Here is a 19590-nt window from a genome sequence, read left to right on the forward strand (position 1 = left end):
AGGTGTGGGATTGGCTGGTCTTGAGTCTAAGAAAAACAGCAGGAAGAACGATTTTGGCATTGGCCAAATAGATTACAGAAAGTCTGCTGCTCTGACTCAGCCCAAGTTGTCCAGAGAGAATCAGTAAGAGTTAGGAGAATTGGACAGCTCAGAGGCTGGTAACAGGACACATCCTCTTTCACCTGAGATCACCAGCTTCAAACCCAGCACTAGTCTTTTGTGACAGAGTGTAATGGCTGCCTGGTGGTCCGGGACTGTGAAGACAGCAGGTGGCCTTCCTCTCCGACCATCACAAGCAGCTCGGTCATCCTTGCCGGCAGGCTCAGCAGAGGGGGCACAGGCCAGAGCCTGCTTACACTGACATCAACTGAAGCGTTGCCGCTGACTACAGTAGGAGCAGCATTGAGTCCCACATAGGTATGGAAGCTCAACTCCGCTCTAGAGCTGTTTCCTCCAGGTCAGGGCTGAGCTATACAGTCAGAGACCGGTGCAGGGGAAGCTTGTGTTGCCGATGTTGTACTTGTTCTATGGTCCATATACTGCACAAACAAGGGATCTCAGCTTTTGGGCTGTGGGTAGCCCCTTCCATGAGCCTTACACACACACACACACACACACAGAAAAACGGTTTAATTACCTCCATCACTGGCAGTCCTTGTGTCAGAGTTGAGGCTTTCTGTGGAGCCAGCCACGAAGCTGACGTGGATCCCTTGGAAAGGTGGGCCGAGGCTCTCTTCAGAGCCATTGCTAACCTTCTCCAGCTCAGAGCTACTTTTGTTCATTTTCAAAGCGTGCCTAGAAAGTTAAACAACAAACGGAATCATTGCTTGTCTGGGGAAGACGCATCGCTGCACCGTTCGCAGACAAACATCAGCCCGATTTGGTCTGACCTCTTGTTCCTGCAGTAAAACCAGGGAGGCAGGGTTGGCCTGTTCATTACTGTAGAAGCCATACTTGGGCACTTACACACGCACACTCCACATGTATTAGCTGCCCAATACAGAACGGACACGCTTCTCCTGCGGTGGGGATCTCTCTTAGGGGAGGGTCTCTCCAGCACGACCACGCTGTCATGGAGGAGGTCAGACCTGGCCTGCAGGCACAAGGCCCAGGTGTGGAAGGCCCTGGATCCAGGGGGTACACCTGGCTAACATGGGCCCTCATGCATACTGGAAAAAAACCTCATTTTGTTATTGCCCTTGTGTGAAGAAATGCAACCCCTGTATTCACACCTTACACACTATTGTAATAATCTTTGTGCAAAATTGGTCTTGTGAGGGATCATTTGAAAACTAATAATTCACTGGTCAATAATATGATGAAATGTATGCAGCAACATTATATGTAAAGTTATGAATTCCCCTGAATGGTTGTTGGTAGCCCATGTTCAAATCCACAGCCCTGATTAGGCAGAACTGGTCAAGCAGGTCTCAAACAAAAGGAATGTGTGTTTACCTCCATTTACATATATGTAATAAACAAGGTCCTTGAGCCAGCAAGGGGGAGACAAGGCAAATCTACATTTTAGCAAACAACAGCATGAAACCTCTTTCACCATCAAACTCCTTTACTCCAACCTCACAGCGGGAATGAACTTTAACTAGGGGTAACCCTCAGGAAAAAGCATCTCAAAGGGTGATTGGACTACAAAAGTGAGGGGCAAAACCACCCCCAGTTCTCTCTCCCTATCCATCTCTCTCCTTTTCACCTAAGAAAAGGAAAGAAACAGCTGTTGGACTTTGGGAGGGGATCGTGACCTCAAACTTGGTCAGCAGTGTTACTGGGAATTTGCAAGAATTTCACTTTGAACCAAGTCTAGTTTAAGATTAGAAAGCTGCTTCTCTTGTAACCATTTCTGATTGCCATACTTGTACCTTATACTTGTACTCACTTAAAACCTGTCTCCTTTTAGTTAAGTAAACTTGTTTTATTCTTTAATTAAAACCAACCTAGTGTCAGGAATTATTTGGGTAATTCCATTTAAGGTAGCAGGCTGTCCTATATTGATCCCCACAGACGGGCAAGGGACCCAATATATCTGGATTGTCCAGGAGAGGGCTGGACAGTGCAGAACACATGTTTTGGGCAGAAAACCCAGGACTGGGAATGTGTCGGGGTCTCCCTGTAAGTAGTCACCAAAGGCTGCTGGAAGCCGGAGTGTGGTTGGTGTTTGTTAACAAGCTGCTGGGGTCAGGGTGTGACCTGCAGGCTGTCTGTGAATGAACCAGGTGGGAGTTACAGCAGCAAAGCATTGTGGGGCACCCCAAGTTGTAGGACAGGGCCGACAACACCTCACTGGTCTGCACCCTGGAATGTCATAGAAGCGTTGTTTACAGTATACCAACGTTATAGTTTAGATGAATAACTTGTAGCTTTGCGCGGCAAAATGGAAAGATTTACAGACTCACAGTCCACGGGTAGCGGTACACACATCAAGGCATAGTGGACTTTGTAAATTAAAAAAAAAAAAAAAAAAAGAGTTGTATCAAAACCCACTCACTGTCAGTAAAATCTCCACCCCAGTCCTGGAAGCTGGTGTCAAAAAGCCTTTCAGTGCCGACACTCTGACATGGCAAACCTTTCATTGTCAACACAGCGCTACAGGGAAAGCTTCCAGCTTCCCAGCTCTGGCACAAGAACCTCCCTGTGCCAGCAGGTCAGTGCAGGGAGTCAACACGGGCATGAACCAACGCCTACACACGCTGTGCTCCAGCACTCAGAAACCAACGCGCTGAACAACAAACAACTCCCTCACTCTAGTCTGCTGCCCCTTTCACCCGCTAAAACTGAGTCTGGGCTCCTCGACCACATTGCGTCACGGCTGACTAAGCCCTGGCAGTGTCTCTAAGGTCAGTGTCAGTCCACACTCAGAGTTCAAGTCCTGTATGGACAGAGCAGATGGCACGAGTGGGGATCTTAAACCTGGCAGATCTCAAAGTACTTTACAAAGGAGGCGAGTATCACTAACCCCATTCTACAAACGGGGAAACTGAGGCACTGAGCTAACACACTATCTGTTACTGATTCCATATCTCCATAACTGTGACTGGCTCTTGGGTCTGGCACTGAAAGCCGCCTTTGTACTGATACTGCTTAGCAGGAAGCAGAGTCTTCTCACCTATTTTGAGACAAAGGAAATACTGCACAGAAAATAAAAGCATGAAAAAGATGAAGACTTAAAAAAAGTATTTTCAAGTAAGTTCCATTATTTTCTAGGCACATTTTTATCTAGAAACATAGAAGCGTTGTTTACAGTATACCAACGTTATAGTTTAGATGAATAATTTGTAGTAAGGCACAAACTTTTACCTATTAACTTTCGTTTAATGCAAGCAACACCCATGCCTTTTCTACATTTTTTCCCCTGGCAAATAATAGAACAGACTTGGAAGTTGCTCATTTTACAATGCTGCAAATGCATCCGGCTCTGTTACCGTTCATAATTTCTGACTGTATCCCGACAGACTGGTGAAGGTTAGATTATTTGGAAGTAATTGTCAAATGAAATTAAAATGTAATTGTTTGATAAAATAGAATATTTCTTAAAATCAAAATAGGATAACACGTCATTTACAAAAGGAGAATTGATTTCCATGGTGCCTGCTGCCTGACGAGTTAAAAACCCCTAAATAGTCTTTACCTTTCCTACTGGGAAAGCTGAATAGCTATTAAGAAACCCACAACAAAAAACAAACAGATGTTTTCCTACCATCCTGAAACAGACCAGTCACACAGAATTTCTCTTCTGCATTGCACCAATGGGGCACTCGGAGGGAATGCAGGGACTGTTTTCTATATGGTTACTTTTTCTTTAGAAAAACTCTGAGCACAACAAATGGTGTAAGCTGTCTAATTTTTTCATGCTTTTTAGAGAAGGAGAGGGAATGCTTAATACAGTCTTCTTCTAGCTATGCTGACAGGAAAATTGAAGAAAAGCACAGGAAGAAACCGTTGTCAGACTTCTCGTTTTGTAGGAGCATGCCTGATCTAAAAATATTAAGGGGAAGTTAAGGGCTGAGTTCACCCTGGGCATAATTCCTCTAAAGACAATGGCCACATGTCCAGGATGAATGTGGCACATACAGTTTGTCATTGCAGCAGGCTTCTTCTAGGCAATTAATGAAACTTCAGGGGTACCTTATAATTCACAATTAAAAATTACACTTACAAATTTAAGTTAATTTACAATAAAACACGTAAAAATATCCACACACACAATGTGTGTATTTTTACATTCATTGTAAAATACCCCCTCCCCAAAACTACTAAAACTTAGCTGGGCATTTCTGTCAACAACATGATACTCAGACACTCATGCACACAGGCACGCACACCAGTGAATCAAGACGTTATTTTAATCAATAAAAGCACCAGAAGTCTAAGTGATATTTTGGAAAAGATCCAAAGGAAAAAATGTTTAAAGTGTAAGATTAGACTTAATTTCTTAATTTGTATAGAAAATAAATAAATGACTTATTGTAACACAATCATGCTTTTAAAAATAAATTTGAAAACAAAGCTATTTAAAATCCTTCCTTTGATTTTTTTTTTTTTTTCAGTCAACAAAACCAAAATATGCATAGGTGTCTTACCATCCTGGTACAGAATCTGAGATTATGAGATCAAACTTTGTTCAGCAGGGTCCAATGTCCTTGCAGACAGCCACACCTATTCCTTCAACACACTACAGTGACACAACAGAGTGTTCTGAGCCACCATTTTGGAACAGAGTGATCCTGTTGCAAAGGCAGTTGCATTCGCACAACCCAGCATTGCGGTGAAGTCAGATGTACAGAGAGCTTTCTATTTCCTCCCAGTACCTCAGTGACTTATGTAAAATGCACTTCCTGAATAGGCAGAAAACTGAAATAGAAATTGCTGCTTCCCACATGGCATGCAGCTCTCAGTCTCAGATGTGACTGCTAGGGCAGTGAATAATCTCCAATATGATCTAGATGTCTCTGCTCCACATCCCCCTCTTCCGTAACCAGGGTCCGAAGAACAGCTCACCAGGCCAATAGGGTCAGAGCCAAATAATGAAGGATTATACAGACTATTTGCAGAAAAACATAGGGCCAAATCCCTTCACTCAGATACAATTTCCATTGAAGTTAATGAAGCTTTGCCTAATTGAACTGGTCTGAACGCTCCCTGCTCTTTTAGGATATGTTCATGACACACACACACACACACACACACAACCACAAGGGTGCCTGTTGCTGTTCCCTGGATGCTATTCCCACCGAAGGAAAAAGATGCCGACAATGGCTAGTCTCCACAGAAGGAACAGTTACGACCATCTAGTGAGTCTCACCATAGCACAGCCCACAGAACGTCATTCAGGGCTAGATCGGATTTACAAAAAGTGATTTAGGCGCGTAACTGAACATTCAGCACCTAAATCCAAAACTCAGGTCTTCAAAACCCCAGCTCAGCTGCTCCCTAATCCTGCAGGTGCCTAAGCTTCTGCCAATAAAATCCCTGCAGTACCAAAAATCTGCCACTGGGCACATGCACAACTGTCTTGGTCCTGATACCCGCGCACCTCTCTCACCCTAAGCCCCAGAGGGATCCTCAAACGAGGTGTCCCCCCATCTATCCTACCGGTGGGGCTGCTCCGGAAGGAGTGCTCCGACAGCAGCCAGCAGTTCAGGCCTCGTACAAAATGGAGGAGGAAGTGGTGCTGTCTCCCCCCCCACTCTCCTGGGCATCTCCCATTGCCTGGCTTAGGCACCCCGCTCAGTTTGCTGGCTTTTGGGGATCCCATTATCAGGTGCCAAACTCTCCCTGTGCATTGTGCTGGGAGCATGACCGCCCCCCCAACTAGGGCTTCTGGATTCCATTCCATGGCAGGGTGCCTAAATGCTATGTTCTGCAACACAGACCTCAGCTCCCTTTGTGGGTCTATCCCTCAATGAGCAGAACTTGGACAAAGATACCCATCTTCATTTTAGACTCCCAAGGAGGGAGAACACCATTTCCCTGGGCAAACTGCTCCAACGGCTAATTACCTTCACTTGAAAATTTCCACCTCATTTCCAGTTTGCATTGGTAACTGGTCTGTGGTTTAGTTGCTGGAACTAGGGGTGCTTGGGAGCTGCGGCACCCCCCCCCCCGGCTTGAAGAGGTTTCCATAATATACAGGGTTTACAGTTTGGGTCAGTGGCTCTCAGCACCCCCACTGTACACATTTTTCCAGCACCCCTAGATGCGGAGCTTGCTTCTGATGATGAGCTTGGAAAGGCTGGAGGGTTGTTTGAAGGCCAGATAAGGGGGTTCAGGAAAGATTTCTTTCAGGATGGGGTCCCCCACTGAAAATGGGCTGTAGCTGTTTGATGATACCCTGTATGCGTTCCAGGGTGGAGTGGTAGGTGACAACTAGGGGTGTGTGGTCGATGAGTTTTTATTTCCGTATTGAACCAGATTCTTTCGGGGTATTTGAGAGACCCATTCCATGATGTGATTTACTTCCCCGGTGGAATGTCCTTGTTTGGTGAAGGTGGTTTTCTGTGTGTTAAGGTGTGTATCCCGGACTCTCTTCTTGGAGCATGTTCTGTGGTATCTGCGTGCCTGGCCGTAGGTAACAGATTTCTTGGTGTGTTTGGGGTGCATCTCAGAGGGTTGTCAATATAATCATAGAATATCAGGGTTGGAAGGGACCTCAGGAGGTCATCTAGTCCAATCCCCTGCTCAAAGCAGGACCAATCCCCAACTAAATCATCCCAGCCAGGGCTTTCTCAAGCCTGACCTTAAAAATATCTAAGGAAGGAGATTCCACAACCTCCCTAGGTAACGCATTCCAGTGTTTCACCACCCTCCTAGTGAAAACTTTTTCCTAATATCCAACCTAAACCTCCCCCACTGCAACTTGAGACCATTACTCCTTGTTCTGTCATCAGCTACAACTGAGAACAGTCTAGATCCATCCTCTTTGGAACCCCCTTTCAGGTAGTTGAAAGCAGCTACCAAATCCCCCCTCATTCTTCTCTTCCGCAGACTAAACAATCCCAGTTCCCTCAGCCTCTCCTCATAAGTCATGTGTTCCAGACCCCTAATCATTTTTGTTGCCCTCTGCTGGACTCTTTCCAATTTTTCCACATCTGTCTTGTAGTGTAGGGCCCAAAACTGGACACAGTACTCCAGATGAGGCCTCACCAATGTCGAGTAGAGGGGAACGATCACGTCCCTCGATCTGCTGGCAATGCCCCTACATATACATCCCCAAATGCCATTGGCCTTCTTGGCAACAAGGGCACACTGTTGACTCATATCCAGCTCCTCGTCCACTGTAACCCCTAGGTCCTTTTCTGCAGAACTGCTGCCGAGCTATTCAGTCCCTAGTCTGTAGCAGTGCATGGGATTCTTCCATCCTAAGTGCAGGACTCTGCACTTGTCCTTGTTGAACCTCATCAGATTTCTTTTGGCCCAAACCTCTAATTTGTCTAGGGCCCTCTGTATCCTATCCCTACCCTCCAGCGTATCTACCTCTCCTCCCAGTTTAGTGTCATCTGCAAACTTGCTGAGGGTGCAATCCACGCCATCCTCCAGATCATTTATGAAGATATTGAACAAAACCAGCCAGAGGACCGACCCTTGGGGCACTCCACTTGATACCGGCTGCCAACTAGACATGGAGCCATTGATCACTACCCGTTGAGCCCGACAATCTAGCCAACTTTCTATCCACCTTATAGTTCATTCATCCAGCCCATACTTCTTTAACTTGCTGGCAAGAATACGGTGGGAGACCGTGTCAAAAGCTTTGCTAAAGTCAAGGAACAACACGTCCACCGCTTTCCCCTCATCCACAGAGCCAGTTATCTCGTCATAGAAGGCAATTAGATTAGTCAGGCATGACTTGCCCTTGGTGAATCCATGCTGACTGTTCCTGATCACTTTCCTCTCCTCTAAGTGCTTCAGAATTGATTCCTTGAGGACCTGCTCCATGATTTTTCCAGGGACTGAGGTGAGGCTGACTGGCCTGTAGTTCCCCAGACCCTCCTTCTTCCCTTTTTTAAAGATGGGCACTACATTAGCCTTTTTCCAGTCGTCCGGGACTTCCCCCGATCGCCATGAGTTTTCAAAGATAATTGTCCATTGTCCTGTAAATACTAGAGTCAGGCAACAATGCTGTCGCTGTGAGGGATGTACAGAGAAGTGACATCCATGATGGCAAGGATGGTGTTCTTGGCTGTTAATGTTGTGGAGTTTGTGGAGGAAGTCGGTTGTGCCCTGGAGGAAGCTGGCCCTTTGGGTGGTCAGTGGTTTGAGGATGGTTTCTCTGAGTCCCAATAGTCCTTCCGTAAGAGTGTCGCAGCCAGATACAATGGGCCTGCCTGGGTTCCTTGCTTTGTGTATTTTGGAAGCATGTGTGGACATTGCGGCTCCAATGGTGGGTAAGGTGAGCTGCCTAATTCCAAGCCCCTGGTCTGAGCTTGGGGCTTTGCCTAAGCTGCCATGTCCACCCTGCTGTTTTTAGCACACGAGCTGAGCTAGCACAAGTCTGTCTACCAGCGCTGGGAATCACACTTCCCAGCTGCAACATAGGTATTCCCTAGGGGTTTTTCACTGGTTTAATTAATTTGGTTTCAGAACCTACCTTTACTGAAACAGGTGCAGCTTTGAATATAGAGAAGGCCTCAGTTAGTGGCCTCCAATGTTAACATGAGAGACGGACACATTTCATAATACTAAGAGAGAAATCCTTTTTGGTCTCTATTTCTTCAACTTGTGGACATTTACTTTACCCCAAAAGGGATTTTGCAGGACTTTTTCTTAAATAGCTGCTTTAAAGATTGGACCTAGAGTGAACAAGACAATGTTGATAAATAACACAGGAAGAAACAGAAAGTAAGAAAAACAAACAAACAAAATCCCAGGACAAAATTGGTTGATATTTTTGCAAGGCATTCTCTTGAAAGGGGAGGGGGGAAGAGGGGGAAATGAGCTGTACACAACAAAAGAGAAGAAACAGCCCGAATAAATTAGCCAGCACTATTCCTCCAGCGCAGCCGTGGTGCAATTACTACATGAAAGGGAGCATTGTGTTGGTGCATGTTTGCCCACCTTGAAACATTCATACTTATTAACCTCCACCCCCTTCGCTGCTGCAGCGGCTGCCTTCCGTTTCTGTCAAGGTGCGCAACCCACTAAAAATCCATCAACCCACAAGAGATAAGGCAAAGAATTTCGCAATCTGTTTTCTTCTAATATTGCAGTGTCACAAATGTAGCCCAGAATGCAAGCACTGTGCAAACGTCAAGAGACATGAGCACACCTGAATACGGGGCTGTCTGCAGTTATGGGATATGCCTGCACAGCAGCTGGGGGCCTGCTTCCCAGAGCAGGCAGACAGACATGCACTGCTCTACGTGAGTTAGCACGCTGAAAATCGCAGCGTGGCCACTGCGGCATGGGTGACGGCTCAGGCTACCACCTGCGTACATACCAAGGGGGTTGGGTGAGCATGTAGTCAGACAGCTAGATCGAGTTGGGGGGAGGGATAGCTCAGTGGTTTGAGCATTGGCCTGCTAAACCCAGGGTTGAGAGTTCAATCCTTGAGGGGGCCATTTAGGGACCTGGGGCAAAGATCGGGGATTGGTCCTGCTTTGAGCAGGGGGTGGGACTAGATGGCCTCCTGAGGTCCCTCCCAACCCTGAGATTCTATGAGTCGTTGCTTGTCCTGCCACAGCAACACTGCTACTTGAGGCCACTAGCGTGCGCAGAGCAACTGCCTCTTGGTCTACCCGCGCCGGGAAGCACGCCCCCCCCGCTGGTGTGCAGACATACCCTTGGAGACCAAAGGGAGCCCATCGCAACTCTCAGGAATGGGAGGTGCGAGTTTTAAAGTATTTATAGTTTCGTCCTAAATGCTCTCCTTCTGCATAAATACACACACACACACAGCAAAAAAGGTACAACAACTTGCACTGCACTTTCCTTCCGTTTGGAAGGGATTTACTGGAGCGTGGAAGAAGATAGGGGGCACACCAAGCGTACGGAGCATGAAGATCTAAGACACTTGCAAAACCTAGAAATATTGCACAAATTAAACCAGTATGCTTTCCAAAAGATGCAAAAACCACCAGTCCCCAATAAGGCCAACAATTAGCAATTTCAAGCCACGCTACTTTTTGAAGTGGCAAAAAAGACGGGAAACTTGAAGGGAAAAAAAGAAGCGTATAGCCTTCATTTCCAAAGAAGTCATCTTCCCCAAACGACCTGTCTGATAAATCACAGATTTAAAAAATAATCCTCTGGCAGAAACAAGCACATGAAATCCCAGACTGAAATCAAAAGAGGAATCCAAACAGTGGTTTAAAACAGAAACCTAATCGCTGCCTCGACTCTGGAAAGACTGTTAGCTCTCCATAATGGAGTGCAATGCTCCCTTCTGGTTTGTTCATTTTGCCTAAATAGGGCCATACCATTCTGCTGCCGTTCTTTTCTTCTGACAGACTGCATTGTGATCCTGGGGCTCAATTTTTAAAAGGGTCATAGCTTTAGGTGCTGTACATAAGAAACACCGTCCACCATCCCCGAAAGGCTATATTTTAGTGCTGTCGGCAGCGCTCTGCTGTGTAAAGCAGAAATGAACTGCAAAGGCCCATCTGTTCAGCATAATACAAAGCCTCCAAGCTGGGAAGAAGGGGCTGGATGGTTACATTGTATAGTGCTGTTGTTTCATACACTTAACATAACTGCTTGACAGTTCAGAATCGCAAGAGCTATACATGTGTAATCTATAAAGCCAGGGAATCATTTTATTTTTCCATTTGCAAACAACTGAATTCAAGTTACATGCAGACACTGCTACTGGTCAATACACTTTTTATGACAGTTACTTAATCTGAGAGTCACTATAAGATGCCTCAACATTTTAGGAAACATCTCCAATTTGACGATTACAAAATAAAACTGAAGCACAAACCTGACAACCACATGAAAACTGGGTTAAACTGGCAAGAAAACGCCATAAAATCCAGAGGTCTCATTGGTTATGTATACTTAACCTAGCCTATTGTAACCAGGAATAACAATAATGGAACTCTACTGTTAAAACAGACGGCCAGCATTCAAAGACAAACAAGTTGTCTCGTATCTGGGGTTTGATTTCAAAGGAACACCATCAACTTTAACAGTTCATTTTTTACTGAGTTCTATTATTAATTATATCTTAGGCACTGCTGACGCTTAGTCCATACCACAAACTACAATGATCCTAGCTACAAGCATATACAGCAAGGGTGGGCAAACTACAGCCCAGGGGCCCATCTGGCCCTTCAGCCATTTTAATCCAGCCCTCAAGCTCCCGCCGGGGAGCAGGGTCCGGGGTTTGCCCCGCTCCAGCGTTCCGGTCAGGGAGCAGGGTCGGGGGCTTGCTCTGCGAGACTCGTAGAAGCAGCAGCATGTCCTACACGAAGGGGCAGCCAAGGGGCTCTGCATGCTGCCCCCGCCCCAAGTGCTGTCCCCGCAGCTCCCATTAGCCGGGAACCATGGCCAATAGGAGCTGCAGGGGCGGCGCCTACGGATGGGGCAGCATGCAGAACAGCCTGTCTGCACCTCCATGTAGGAGCCGGAGGAGGGAAATGCTGCTGCTTCTGGGAGTTGTTTGAGGTAAGCGCCGCTCAGAGCCTGCACCCCTGACCTCCTCCCATGCCCCAACCACCTGCCCCAGCCCTGTTTCCCGTCCTGCCCTCCTAACCCCTTGGTCCCAGCCCGGAGCACCCTCCTGCACCCCAAACCCTCATCCCCATCCCCACCCCAGAGCCTGCACCCCCAGCCAGAGTCCTCCTCTCCCCCTCCCCCCCCCCCACCCGCACACCAACCCTCTGCCCCAGCCCCTTCCCGCACACTGAACTCATTTCTGGACTCACCACAGAGCCCACACCCCCAGCAGGAGCCCTCACCCCCTTCCGCACCCCAACCCCCAATTTCATGAGAATTCATGGCCCACCATACAATTTCCATACCCAGATGCGGCCCTCGGGCCAAAAAGTTTGCCCACTCCTGGAATACAGGGACCAATCATGTTCAGCATGTTCCAGAAGCCTTAGTCAACACCTGGTAAAATCATTATAAATTTCAATGGCTTGGAACAGCTATAATGATTTTCGGGCTGTGTTTGTGGAGGGGGATAGAGGGCACACTTGTGTGGGCACCATCTTTGCCGATGGGACCTGCTCTCCTCCCGTTCACTCTCCAGGGATCGTACGTTATGGGGCGTACGGTGGAAAAGCATGAGGTTATCATTGTCCTGGAGCAGCCGGGACAAGGGTATGTGAACAAGCTCCCTCCACTTGCACTGGAATGAACATCTGAAAACAAGCTTTAAAAACAGAGAATTACAAGTCTGCAGAAACCCCTTTCTGAACGCGGCTTCCTTCGTAGTACTACCACGTTGAGCCCCAATTCAGCAGTACCCAGCGCTCACCCTAGTTGTTAGCAAAGGATATGCCTCACTACCCAGCTCCTACCCAGGGCACGGAAGTAGAGCAACTATTCACACTAGGTACAAGAGACAAGAACAGGGTGGCCCCACGTAACCCTTCTTTGCTGACTAGTTGCCCGAGTCAATAAAGGATGCGTCTTTGTCCAGCACACCAAGCAATAATCATGTGAAGAATCATACACAGAGATAGCAACATACGATTTTCTATCACACACAAAACTTGGTGGGATGCTAAGCCTGAGAAGCCAGCTCTGTCCTGTGTCTGTCTGAGTTTTGCTTTCCTTTCTTGCACATGCCCGGCCACCATAGACATGAACGGACATAAAGTCATTCAATCGCTATTTCAATATGGGACTATTTTTAAAAGTAAGCACGTTTCCTGTTTCCATTTATTCTGATCTACATTTGACACCATCCCAGCCCCTGCCAACAATCATCGTTTCCCTTTAAACAAAAACCAAGATACTAGTTGGATTTCTCGCCCCATCCAATCCCCTACCCGCAAACATGCCACACACACTGGTTTGCATTCTAACTCGACCCATAAACACGCTCATGGGGGCAGACTATGCCAAGCAGTCAAGAGCTTCTTTTTATGGAACTAAAATTCTCCAGTGTCCCAAATCCCCATCAAGGGACTGAGTGTTAATGTTCACCTTTATGATAATTACATATGGATTCTTATTTGTATTTTTGTAGTGTCTCCATCTATCTAGTGACACCACATCCACAGAGACTACTGCAAATCAGTTATTTCTCTGTACTAGAACACGGATTCTCCCTGTGTCCCTTCATGTCAGAAAGCGTCCCAACAAGAGAATCGGACGACGCATCCACAGTGCCAGAAGCGTTCCTGGTTTTGTCGCTCATTCTGCAAAGCACTTAACCTCATGCTGAAATGCACGTCTAACTGCCGGATTCTGCATCTGTGGCAAATCTTCCAGTGACTTCAGCAGAGCTGGACACAGTCCTAAATGCTTTGCTGAGCTGGCCTCTGAAGCCACCTTGCCCCATGAAACACTCTCTAGTGCACGAGAAGTGCTTCCAGGTCAACATCTGCATGTCCTGGAGATGTATTTTGTTCTCTACTTTCCTCACTATTAAATATTTACAGTACTTTAGTTAAGGCTGTCCTAATGGCAACTAAAGCGGGCTATCTTAAGACTGCTTTAATGATCCTGGTTACTGTTCATGCATTTACAGTGTCCTAGAAATAGGAAGTTAAAAATAAAGTCGATTTCCATCATTCTCTCTTTTCACTTGAATAGACTTTGTATGCCGAAAAAAATTCAACAAAAAGGAAATTATAAAGAAAAGTGTATTGCGGCCAGAATACTACTTTATTTCAGCCACTTGATCCACTCTCACAAATCCAAATAGCAGAAGCTGGCCCTGTGGGGGGTTTTAAATAGATGATAAAATTCTGAAAGCTAGCATTACAATAATGTAAAATCATACACTAATTCACAAAGCCAGATCTAGCGTGATCATCCATTTGGCAATCATTTCCAGTTAGAAACGAATCTGATCTCTCTGCATTTTAAGCTTTTTCCTTGTGATTCTGTTTCTACCATCACCACTTTGTATCTCTCTTTCCTTTTTTCGTGGTAAGACACTAAAGCCTCTGTCAAAAGCTCCAACCCTCAAACAGGCAGCCTTTGTGTGCCCTGATCTCATTTATCGTCTGGTTTACAGCACAGACTAACAACAGAATTTGTCAAGCCATACTTGTCTATTCGCTTTCAAAATACAAGTCATGTATTTATTAGAATATATTATGAAGATGTATTAATTTTGTTGGAACAATTAGAGACTAATGCCAAAAATAACTTTAACCTAGAGATTTTTTAATGGCTTATAAAAAAGATTAGAGTCATACATCTTAAGGCCAGAAGGGACCATTATGATCATCTAGTCCGACACTGGTGCGTAACACAGGCCAGAGAATTTCACCCAGGGATTCCTGCATCAGTCCCAAAAACTTGTGAATGAAACAGAGCCTATCTTTTAGAAAGAGCCATCCAATGATGATTTAAAAGCAGGAGTGGGCAAACTTTTTGGCCCGAGGGCCACATCTGGGTATGGAAATTGTATGGCGGGCCATGAATGCTCACAAAATTGGGGGTTGGGGTGCGGGAGAGGTTAAGGGGTGAGGGCTCCAGCTGGGGGTGCGGGCTCTGTGGTGGGTCCAGAAATGAGTTTAGTGTGCAGGAAGGGTTTCCGGGCTGGGGCAGGGGGTTGAGGTGCGGGGGGGCGGCTCTGGCTGGGGCTGGAAATGAGGGTTTGGGGTGTAGGAAGATGCTCCAGACTCGGACCAAGAGGTTCAGAGGGCAGGAGGGGGATCAGGGCTGGGGAAGGGGGTCGGGGCATGGGAGAGGGTCAGGAGTGCAGGCTCCGGGCGGCACTTACCTCAAGCAACTCCCAGAAGCAATGGCATGTCCCCCCCTCCAGCTCCTACACGGAAGTGCAGCCAGGCAGCTCTGCATGCTATCCCACCCGTAGGCGCAACCCCTGCAGCTCCCATTAGCATGTTCCTGGCCAATGGAAGCTGCAGGGGTGGCACTTGGGGCGGGGACAGCATGCAGAGCCCCTTGGCTGCCCCTACGTGTAGGAGCCAGAGGAGGGACATGCCGCTGCTTCCAGGAATCGCGCAGAGCCACTGTACACGCAGAGCGTGGCAAGCCCCGGACTCTGCTCCCCGGTGGGAGCCCCTGGGCCATAGTTTGCCCACCCCTGATTTAAAGACTCCAAGTGACGGAGAATCTACCACATCGCATTGTAAACTGTTACAATGGCTAATTAATTTGAAACCGACTAAACATTCCTTCCCCTTTCAATTAATCAGCTTTTAATCTCTTTTCTTGTGATGTCATAATTCAACTAGTTCTTTGGTTTTCCACAGAGTTCCAGGAGAGACCAGCTCTAACAGTCTCATTTTAAAACAAGCAGTACCCCTCCCCCTTAAACATACAGAAGAGGTCCAGAACTTTTTGTATATATCCAAAAATACAAAAAAAGGGGCACAACCCCATTATTTAAAACCTGTCTGTAAATGTGCTTGCAGCTACCTTGGAGAGAACTCTCATTCCAGACCACAGCCTTATTTGCACCATGAAAATACTGCAAAGGTGGCTTTTGTTGGTTTGTTTTTTTTAAACTGTTATAGCTGAGGGTGAACAACCTTAACACATTACATGTTTGGTCTTTGTTTCTCAACTTTGAAAATATATTCTAGATTGCTTTAAAATACGTAATTGTCATTAGAAAAAACTAATCAAATAGGTTTCGTTTTCCCCGCACAAAACCACACGCATGCAGTAAAGCACAAGATGTAAAAGGAAAAACGAATAAATTTAACGCTGGGAAGAGTGCGTGAGGCTTAACTTCAATATACAATGTGTTACTGTGACCCTCTTTTCCTGCACTGTCGAACTGTCAGGACACATGGTTTATACTTGTCGAGTCTCAAGGCGACTCCTGCTTGAAGGCACCACAGAAGTTAATGGGAAATGCCTTTTACCTTGAAAAGTCAGACACCTTCAAAGGACCATTCTTGCCTTCATATTTCTCTCTTCCCTCCCCATTACTTTCCCCATACATTGATAGATGCGGAAAGCTCCTTTCACCAAGGTACAGTTTAAGGTAACTATTTTCAAGCATTCCTTATCTACGCCCCAAAGAAAAGCCATTTCCCCGCTTGGTTCTATGACATGCTCGGTCTTCCATTAGCCTGACTACCAAGTGGGAAAGCTCACCAGTCTCCCGAAAACTAATCCCACCTTCTGTTTGGTTTCTAGTGCATAGCAAAGATCTGTTTACTATTATAACTAGACATTTAAATGAGCAAGAAATATTAAGGCCCAGATTCTCGCCTATACTGAGTCTGCTTTACATAGCTCAGCGAGCACAAAATGGCCCTAACCCATTTTAGCAGGCCATGGGAGGATCATGCCAATGTGGAAAGATCCTTCAGTGCCATAGAGCTGGCACAGTGACTCCTATGCCACCCTTCCTCCCTCAGGCTGGCATAGGGGGCATGGCTGGTGGACAGCAGGCATGCTCTGTGCCTCCCTGCACACGGGCAATGCATGGCTGCTATAAGGCCACGGACAGCTAGCATAATTGAGAGCAGCCTTTAGACAATTCCAACGTATGCCTAGGGCCAGACCTGCACACAGACTGCCCCGGATGAGGAGTGCAAAGTTGGCGGAAAGTCACTTTTGCGCACACCTCTCCCCTTCCAAGTTGCACTGAGTGTTCCTCAGCCACAGGTAAGGATCTAGCCTCACATGTCCACGTGAGTCTCAATGTCATGGAAGCCAAAGAAACGGATTTTCCCATCTTCCATGACCAAGTTTTGACTGCGTTCTGACCACTTCAATCAATAATATTTATTAAGCTTTCATATATTAAGCAAATAAATAGTTTGTATAACTGTTGCTTGCAACATTTGTCAAAGATCAAGAGGAGTAATATATACACACACCCCGTACACACACACAAACACGCATACACACAAATAAGAGCACAGCATCCTGTGCATGAAACATGCTCAAAGAAGTAGAGGTTAAAAGGAAAACGAGGGCACTCAAAAGGACCCCAATCTTTGTGAATTTATCCAACTGGAGCAGCTGTGCCCCTGATCAGGTAGCTTCTTGTGGTGGCTGCAGGAGATTTGACAGCTGGGCAAGTCTGTGCTCTTTGGGTGACAGCAGGTAGATTTGGCAGCTTGGATCAAGGCATTTGCTAGTGAGACATAATGACCAATGTCTGTCATCCAGGTACAAGTGGATAGAACCACCCCCGTAACTAGGACCCAAGCTACGGGAGCCATGCAACAGGGATGTCAGAATCGCAGTATTTTTAAGTACTTTCTGGCCGTCAAAGATGTGAAGAAAAGCTTTAAAGGTGACTCAAGAGGAACAACTGCAGTAACCTCACCCTGAGTGTTCAGAGAGCCTGAGACAATACCTCTGAGAGCAGGGAGCTGCCCCCTGCCTCCAGAGGGGTGCTAACTCCAACCTCAGCCCAGCAGGAGGGGAAGAATGTAGCAGGCTTGACTCCCCCATTCAAGCAGATACCCCAGCTACTGGGGTGTTAGAACTGAGGGGTCCTGCTGCCATTCTAGATGGAAAGAAGACCCCAGCTGCTCACAGGAGGAGGACAACGATCCTTGCTGCTGCTTCTGCTGGGGAAAAAGGGGTTCCCTACTTCTGCTCCTGCCTCTCTGGGCGAGGGAGGGAGCTCCTTGCCATGCTAAATGGTAATTGAGACCACAATGGAGGGGCAGGGCCAGGGGGACTGATGGTGTCAAGGGACGCAGATTGCCTTCATCCGGCCCTGCCTGGGACTTCTGTTTCTCTCTCCTATGAATCATTTCCTGTATGAATTCCAGCATGCTCAAGTGAGACTCAGGGAGGTCCTAAAACTATCCTTTCCCAATAGCAACCAGCCACCACAACCTTCTCTGCTTCTTAGGTCTGAACTAGACCAAATCTCAATCATAAACCACAGTTTAATGCGAGATACAGAGCGGGGAACAGCCCTGAAAGGAAATTCCTGGGTTCACAGCTAAAAATGTCTCGGCAGATATCTTTAAAGGCTCAAAATAAAGCATGAAAGCTCATTCTCTCTGTAGCCCCTTTCTTGCCTGTGCCTGCAACCTGGAGGTGCCCCAGTTCAGCAGGAAGAGCGTTTGAAGTTGGCTTTGCTTAGGGGCCACGTAAGGTAGGTCTGTTCAGAAAAGATGCCATGCTAGGAACGCACTCTTGTCCCTCGGCCTGGGATGAGTTTTAAAGCTTTTTGTTCTTTGCTTCATTTCCCTCCCCCCAATGTCATTTGTTCACTGTTAAACCATTTCAAAAAGCTCATTTCTTCTCTTAGTTACGCTGTAAGAAACCTTCATATCCCACATGAGCGAGGGAACCGGGGTCTGTTCTCCGAGCACTCTCCCGGGGTGGTGCCGCAAGTCACCCCCTGACTCCGGCTACACTGTGAATCTATCATCTCACACGCAGCCAGGCAGCTCAAACGTTACCACCCCCAACCCAGTTCTCAGGTGTGGCGGTGACCCTCACTCACATCCACTGATCTAAGGGCTTGCGTGGCCCGCGTCACTGCAGTGGCTGTGCACCTGGCTGGCAGAGCTTTCAGTCTGTGCAATCGTACTGAGAGATCTGGCATTGGGCTGAGTTGTTTCAAGTTGCTCTGACAGAAACTGCTGACAGCCCTGCAGGCTGAGCTCCTCCATTGACATTTATGCCCAGAACAAATACAGGGAGGGCACGGGCAGCAGGCCTGCAAAATTCCCCACTCTCCTCGGCCAATAAATATACCTTAACCATGGCCTGAGAGGGCCCTAGCTAGGGGGGAGAGGGCAGCTCAGCCTCCATGCACTTGAAATACTTAGCTTCTCCATTAACACTCACTGGGGACGTCCAGGTATGGATCTGGGTTTTGTGACAGGGTCACCGGGGCACTGAGATGGGACAGAGCCCACCACATGCCTTTCCCGGTTCACCAGGCAGCAATCAGGTGTTAGTACTTCAGTCACTACTGACCTAGGCTGAATTCAAACCAGTGACTGGAAGAGGAAAGTCACTACCCCTCATTACTCGAGCTCCTGACTGGATTTCAATTTTGAGGGACACTCAGCTACAGATAAAGAATTGAACGCATTTTGAGAGTGCCAATTATATAGCGGAAGCCTAGTGTGATTTAATACCTAGCACAACAATGTCCTTCCCAGATGGACAGCTTTCACTCATATATATACAAAGTTAGAATACGCCAAAATTAAGGTGGCTTGTGCAACCTTAATTCTCCCTTCTTGTGTATACACATCATGATACAGTCTTTAGTTACATGATCACATCCTGTACCACCAAATTTCAAGTCCCTGTTTCACAGCAGGGAGGTGCTAGAGCTTCTCAACCAGATGTCTGCAATGCCCTATTTTTTAAACACACACTAAACAAGGTATTTTCCCCGACTTTGTTCTTGAACCATTTTAGCTGAAAATTTCCAAACAAATTCAACTGAGGCAGATGCCCAGCATGGAAAATGTCAGCGCAGATGGTTAAAGTGTGGCAAAGTTACAAGCAACTGAACACAGGGTCTTATTATGGAAAGTGTTGAGC

At 46.8% G+C, this 19590-nt stretch overlaps 1 protein-coding gene across 2 annotated transcripts in view; it reads right to left on the reverse strand.

Moving 5' to 3' along the window:
* PRAG1 (PEAK1 related, kinase-activating pseudokinase 1) overlaps positions 1-19590 on the reverse strand; it is a 46089-nt gene that overhangs the window by 14686 nt on the left and 11813 nt on the right. For both annotated transcript variants that reach the window (XM_048847451.2, XM_075127444.1), the window contains exon 4: positions 638-795. In XM_048847451.2, the coding sequence (XP_048703408.2) occupies positions 638-795 (158 nt within the window). The remainder of the gene's footprint in view (positions 1-637; positions 796-19590) is intronic.

This window comes from Caretta caretta, chromosome 4, assembly GCF_965140235.1.
Source record: "Caretta caretta isolate rCarCar2 chromosome 4, rCarCar1.hap1, whole genome shotgun sequence".
NCBI classification, from domain to species: domain Eukaryota; kingdom Metazoa; phylum Chordata; order Testudines; family Cheloniidae; genus Caretta; species Caretta caretta.